The 7,545-nt window shown below is 36.9% G+C and overlaps 1 protein-coding gene across 1 annotated transcript in view; it reads left to right on the plus strand.

Moving 5' to 3' along the window:
- arhgap5 (Rho GTPase activating protein 5) overlaps positions 1 to 2,470 on the plus strand; it is a 70,665-nt gene extending 68,195 nt beyond the window's left edge. Inside the window, exon 7 of the mRNA XM_051646088.1 lies at positions 669 to 2,470. Within this exon, the coding sequence (XP_051502048.1) occupies positions 669 to 984 (316 nt within the window). The 3' untranslated portion in view covers positions 985 to 2,470. The remainder of the gene's footprint in view (positions 1 to 668) is intronic.
- The last annotated feature ends 5,075 nt before the right edge of the window (positions 2,471 to 7,545 follow it).

The raw sequence follows: 7,545 nt of genomic DNA on the forward strand, positions 1-7,545 counted from the left end.
GGTCTATGCCCTATATTAAGTATTAACCAAGTTAAGATTTTTATAGCCAGTATTCACTAGATGAGGTTTTTATGAGGAATAAGGTTTATTAATAATCACAAGATATGAATTGGTGATACAGTGTATGTGCTGCCAGGGCACTTTTCTATATCGTCCATTTTTCTTTGCATGCTCTAGCTTAATTTTAGATCACTTGATTATCTAATCAAAATAACAAAATATGCATTGAAGTGAGGATTATTGTATATGAATACTGTCAGTGATGAAAGATTTAGATACAGTAAATCCCCACAAGGTGTCAGTGATCATTTTTTATTTCACCTCTAGAGGCCACTGTTATACTGTAAAACCAAGCCATTCTAACTGTAGTCTCCTCCAGCACTGGCCACAGAGGAACACAATCTGCAGTAAGCAACTATCAGCATTGATTAATTGGAAAACCGATATATCGGTCTACCTCTAATTTCCAGAAAACCCAAAAACAGATAAAATGCACGGGTATAGAGGCATCTACCAAATGTATAAATGCAAATTGATAAATTAATTGCCATTAATTAAACAAATCCACTCACAGTAATCTTTTATCATGAAGATGTTTTTTTTTTTTTTTTTTTTTGGCATTAAATAAAAATACATTGTAAATGTAACTCTATGTCTCCTTTCTCCAGGGTAAGTCAGCATAGTAAGACCACGCTGATGACCGCAGACAATCTGTCCATCTGTTTCTGGCCTACGCTCATGAGGCCTGATTTTGAGAACAAGGACACGCTCTCCACCACTAAACTCAATCAGTCTGTCATTGAGAGTTTCATCCAACAGTGCCAGTATTTCTTCTACAGCAGTGACATCACAGAGCCCTCCAGCGCCGAGGGCACCCCTCCTCCTCATGGCCACGGCTTGGAGTCCCTGCTGGCCCTGCAGCTCCCTCCTCCCCTCCAACCACAGCAGATCCAGCACCCACTGCCCCCAGAACCCCTCATATAGACCCCAAACTCAACTTCACATCCGGCTGACTGCAACAAGCACGTGCATGTGCGTGCAAGCCTCTGAAAATAAAAAGTGAAAAAAGTAAAGAAATTTAGTACAATGTTTTTTGTTTAGTACTTTTGTTTCTCGGCCAGACTGAATTTGTCTTTATAAAAAAATATAAAGAAAAATATCAATGTTATTTTGACATCGTAAACATGGACATTAACTAGATTCACACATTACAAATATAAGGAAGATATATTTATAATGCCACTCCAAGACAATGGAGCTGTCAGTCTTTCACTAAAATTAATACCACATGCACGGCTTGTTATAATGGCAAAGTGTTCCATTTGTCTGTTTGTGTTTTTCCCTTATTTTTATTTTACAATGGACTTAAGATTGTTTTTTTTTTGGGGGGGTATTTTTATTTTAAAGATGGCAGTAGTTGGGGTAGTGGTGTCCCAAGGCCTTGCACCAACTGGGGTGGAACTAATATAAGTTTTTAAAATCAGGGGCACCTGCTTAGGATGCACTTTGTCCTACAGACATTGAACCAGGAGGCCATCGTACTCTGGAAACCACAGAAGGGAATCAGCCCACTGGACCCATTTGGCACATCTCAGAGATCCAGGCATTAGAAGATGTTTGGTTTAATGTTTGTTTTTTGTTTTCAAAATTTCTATGGTTCTGTTTAATCATTTCATGAACTGAATTTGCATGTCCTTCGCCTCTAATAACTGAACGTTTAAAAGTTGAAGAAACGTTAATGCTTAACTGTTTTTATGCAAGACTTGTTTTTTTTATCTCACTTGTTTGAGGGAACATTAAACTAGGGTAAAATAGTTATATTTGTTTGTTTGTGTCATGCCATAGTTCGACTTTTAATATCATATTTTGGCTTTGTTTAATTGTTTCCCTAAAATAGGAAAATATAAATATCTGTATAAACAATATATATAAATGTCAGCGTTATCTGACAGCTGACAAAACAAAAATCCCGGGGTACTGGAGCTCTGTATAACCTTGTAAAATCTATAATCAGATTCCTTTGTGGTATGATGTATTAAAGTTTGGGGTTAGATTCATTGACGGTGTACTTAATTCCCTATGAATAAAACGTTTTTTTTTTTTTTTTAGATGGTACTGAATTTTGTTCCACTGTAACAGATGCTGTTTAGAAAGCTTGCAATCTTTGTGTGGAATACAGCACAGAGATGTTTAGTTTTGAAGTGATGCGGGAGTTTGTATGTGAATGGATGGAAATGGAGATGAAAAGGTTTTCGCAAAAGCTTTGTAAGACAAGATTTATATCTTAATTGAATCACTAAAACTGAGGAAAGGGCTCAATAGGGTAAGTGTGCAGCTGCTAGCATCCCATTAGTGTAGTTTAAAAAAAGAGCAACATTATGTTCATATGACTGCCTCATATGATGTACAAACTAAATATTTTAACATCATCTGCTATGTATTATAGTAAATAAATGATTTTGACAAATGATATTGGTCTGAGCTTATTTTTCAGTTTATGCACAAGCTGTAATACATCATCTTAAAGTAACAACAACTGTATTTATAAACAAGCCCCAGTGACAGGCTGCATTTAAAATGTCCCCTGCAAAGATGTATGGATTCAGAGCAGCACTGCATATCTGTGAATGAAGTGCGCCACCATCAGGCCAACATGGGTAATTGACAAATAACATGGACATGTGTTTTTCAAAATTTCTGTTTAAAATGTCTGTTAATGTTTATATGTAAGTTTTTTGTATAATTGCTAAACTATAACCATAATAATGTAATTAGACCCTTTCAATCAAGAAGAAATATAGCTGACTGCAATTTTTTGCATTGCATTTTTACAGTGACATTGTTGATGCTGCATCCATAGTTTGTCAGTGGACATAAACAGAACTATTACTAAGTGCACTTTTAAAACCACCTTGCAGTGTAACAAAAAGCTTTTTTTAAAGTGCTAATATTCTATGTAGTCTCTCAATTAATGAGGTCATAAAATGAATTATAAAACAAGCTGTAAAATCATTTTAAGTATAGCACGTCACACTGCGAGACGTCAACTAGATTTCAACTACACAAACAAAACCAACAACATATGTGCACTTTATTGATATATATTTTTCACATTCTTAAACACAATCCCTACATGTTCATATTTTGCAGAATAGGTTCATAAATCCTCATGAATAGCCCCAAGCATAGAGAATAATGTGTAAGCTTATAGATGATCAAATGGAAAAAGACCAAAATCACAATTATTTGACATTGTTTTGAAAGGAAGTCATTGTTCCCTCTGAGCTTTCTATTGTCACCTGCTCTGCAGTCCTATCATAGCTGAAAGCTTTTGCCATCTTCTTATGTGAGAATTTGACAAAGGGGGGACTGTTCTCTTTCTAGCCTCGTACATTTGATCTCTAAACTCACTTTGTCTATGTGTGGAGTAACAGATCAAATAGTTATTCTTGGCCAGAAGTGGAACTCTTGTGAAACTCTCATATGTTAAAATTTGGCTTTAAGTCTTGATGTTTAATAGCCCTCTTGATCTGTGACAGTTAGTTAAAGTGGATAGTTCACCCAAAAATGACAATTCTGTCATCATTTACTCACCCTTATGTGCTCTAAATCAATATGCAGTGGCGTAACTTGGATCTAGTGGGCCCCGATGCAAAGAAACTATCGGGCCCCCTCCTTGGGGGGCCTTGGTCGTTTTTCATCACTCCTCGGGCCCGCTGTCATTTTTATGGTTTCTTTTGGTCAACCGTTGCGGGCCCCCTCTCACCCTGGGCCTTAGGGTGGCTGCCCACCCTACCCTCCCTCTGGTTACGCCCCTGCCCATATGACTTTCCTTATCATATGGAACAAAACATGGTTAGATGCTAAAGGAATGTTCCAGGTTCAGTACAAGTTAAGCTCAATTGACAACATTTGCGGTATAATGTTGATTACCAAAACATTTATTTCGAATCGTCCCTCCTTTTCTTTAAAAAAATAAAATAAATTGCTGTTACAGTAAGGCACTTACAATGAAAGTGAATGTGGCCAATTTTGGAGGGTTTAAAAGCAGAAATGTGAAGCTTATAATTTTATAAAAGCACTTACAGTCATGTATTATTTGAGCTGTAAAGTTGTTTAAATTGTAATTTTTACAGTGATTATAGGGTTTGTTGACATTACATCGCCATGGCAACAAAGTTGTAAAATTGGCAATAAAATCATGTTAACACATATTGTTAATGTCTTGTGGCTATACTTTTGAAAAAGTAAGTAGTTTAATAAAAAATTGGTCCCCATTCACTTCCATTGTAAGTGCCTCACTGGAACACAGATTTTTGCAGTAGGGACGAGTCAGAATTAATTTGTGTGGTAATTAATATTATGCCACAAAGCTGTCGGTTGAGCTTATATTGAATCCCGAATATTCTTTTAAGCAGAATGTTCGGGATTGATAGTCTCAGTCAGTATTCACTTTCAGTGAATGGAAAAAAAGATGCAATGAAAGTGAATGGTGACTAAAGCTGTCAACATCTTTTTCATGGACGACATGATCTGATTCATGATCTGTTTCTCACCCACACCTACTGTATCGTTACTGAAGACATGGATTTTACCACTGGAGTCGTATGGATTACTTTAATGCTGCCTTCATATGCTTTTTGGAGTTTCAAAGTTCTGGCAACCATTCACTTGCATTGTATGGACCTACAGAGCTGAAATATTCTCTAAAAATCTTTTTTTTTTTAGTTCTACAGAAGGAAGAACTACAGGTGCATCTCAATAAATTAGAATGTCGTGGAAAAGTTCAATAATTCAACTCAAATTGTGAAACTCGTGTATTAAATAAATTCAATGCACACAGACTGAAGTAGTTTAAGTCTTTGGTTCTTTTAATTGTGATGATTTTGGCTCACATTTAACAAAAACCCACCAATTCACTATCTCAAAAAATTAGAATATGGTGACATGCCAATCAGCTAATCAACTCAAAACACCTGCAAAGGTTTCCTGAGCCTTCAAAATGGTCTCTCAGTTTGGTTCACTAGGCTGCACAATCATGGGGAAGACTGCTGATCTGGCAGTTGTCCAGAAGACAATCATTGACACCCTTCACAAGGAGGGTAAGCCACAAACATTCATTGCCAAAGAAGCTGGCTGTTCACAGAGTGCTGTATCCAAGCATGTTAACAGAAAGTTGAGTGGAAGGAAAAAGTATGGAAGAAAAAGATGCACAACCAACCGAGAGAACCGCAGCCTTATGAGGATTGTCAAGCAAAATCGATTCAAGAATTTGGGTGAACTTCACAAGGAATGGACTGAGGCTGGGGTCAAGGCATCAAGAGCCACCACACACAGACATGTCAAGGAATTTGGCTACAGTTGTCGTATTCCTCTTGTTAAGCCACTCCTGAACCACAGACAACGTCAGAGGCATCTTACCTGGGCTAAGGAGAAGAAGAACTGGACTGTTGCCCAGTGGTCCAAAGTCCTCTTTTCAGATGAGAGCAAGTTTTGTATTTCATTTGGAAACCAAGGTCCTAGAGTCTGGAGGAAGGGTGGAGAAGCTCATAGCCCAAGTTGCTTGAAGTCCAGTGTTAAGTTTCCACAGTCTGTGATGATTTGGGGTGCAATGTCATCTGCTGGTGTTGGTCCATTGTGTTTTTTGAAAACCAAAGTCACTGCACCCATTTGCCAAGAAATTTTGGAGCACTTCATGCTTCCTTCTGCTGACCAGCTTTTTAAAGATGCTGATTTCATTTTCCAGCAGGATTTGGCACCTGCCCACACTGCCAAAAGCACCAAAAGTTGGTTAAATGACCATGGTGTTGGTGTGCTTGACTGGCCAGCAAACTCACCAGACCTGAACCCCATAGAGAATCTATGGGGTATTGTCAAGAGGAAAATGAGAAACAAGAGACCAAAAAATGCAGATGAGCTGAAGGCCACTGTCAAAGAAACCTGGGCTTCCATACCACCTCAGCAGTGCCACAAACTGATCACCTCCATGCCACGCCAAATTGAGGCAGTAATTAAAGCAAAAGGAGCCCCTACCAAGTACTGAGTACATATACAGTAAATGAACATACTTTCCAGAAGGCCAACAATTCACTAAAAATGTTTTTTTTTTTTATTGGTCTTATGATGTATTCTAATTTTGAGATAGTGAATTGGTGGGTTTTTGTTAAATGTGAGCCAAAATCATCACAATTAAAAGAACCAAAGACTTAAACTACTTCAGTCTGTGTGCATTGAATTTATTTAATACACAAGTTTCACAATTTGAGTTGAATTACTGAAATAAATGAACTTTTCCACGACATTCTAATTTATTGAGATGCACCTGTAAATCTGTGATAGCATGGAGGTTGATTAAAAGATGAGAGAATTTTCATTTTGGGGTGAACTATCCCTTTAAGAGAATGCAAAATATAAATTGGCCTGGTAATTTAAAAAGGAAAATATTTTGCCCTTTTTTTTCAAATATTTTATTATATTGCTAGAGGCTTGAGATAAATTAGGCATTTATAACACCAAAGGATGTTAAAGATACAATCTGTGCTCGCTAAAACACTGCTACTGGAATTGGAAATGTACTTTATATTTGTAAACATGGTGGCATATTTACGACAGAAGTAGATGGCAACGGTTGATGCTTGCAGGTGCTTGGTGCACTAGTGCAACAGCCTGCCAACCACAGATTGCACTTGAAAAACATGACCTGCCCTGAGAGACTTCATTCCAATTCTGATGGGAGCAATGTTAATCACTCACAGCTGCTGGTTTTCAGGGAAACGGACATGTCCGAACCACAGCTGACTAAACTGACAATAAAAATAACAGTAACATCATTGTAATTTCCCCATTAAAATGGCATGTTGCCACATTTGGATTTATTTCAATATCAGATTTGAAAGTATGTGTAGGGAGATGGCAAAAGTCAATATGGCAGCAATCTTATTAGCATTGTCACTGAAATAACAAGGTTGTTTTATCTGTTATTTGGAACCAAGCCTAAAGGATCCTATAGAGATTCTCTTGTAATTCCAATATAACACAAAACGACTAGATCTTTTAGAAAACTCATAGCTCCAAAAAGGAGTTATTAGTGTAGACGTGGCCTTTCAGGATTTTAAAATTCCTGGATTCCCAATGATTTCCTTTAATTGACCATTTATCCAAATACATTAATAGAACACATGTAGGGTTCTGATACAGTTTACACAATATCCAAGAGGATACAAAATAACATGGAGGAATTTCACTTTATGCAACAGATCTTATTTAATTCCATAGGATCCTTTAGGATTTTTGAGGTTTTTGCAAATTGTGACAATAAAATTGTGATTTTCACAAACAGTAAATATTTTTTTAAAAGAAACAAAAGATCAAAGTGTGTATATACATTTATATATTTCATTTTAAGTGGCAGTTAGGATCTGAAATGTTCTTATAAGTGTTAATATGATAAAATCACATTTTTTAAAGCTCTGAGGGAGTGGCTGCCAGCTGTCCAAACATGTAAAATTTAAATGTGGCATTTCTCCACCGCATTGTCATTGTTCA

Source organism: Myxocyprinus asiaticus, chromosome 20, assembly GCF_019703515.2.
Source record: "Myxocyprinus asiaticus isolate MX2 ecotype Aquarium Trade chromosome 20, UBuf_Myxa_2, whole genome shotgun sequence".
In the NCBI taxonomy this organism is placed as follows: domain Eukaryota; kingdom Metazoa; phylum Chordata; class Actinopteri; order Cypriniformes; family Catostomidae; genus Myxocyprinus; species Myxocyprinus asiaticus.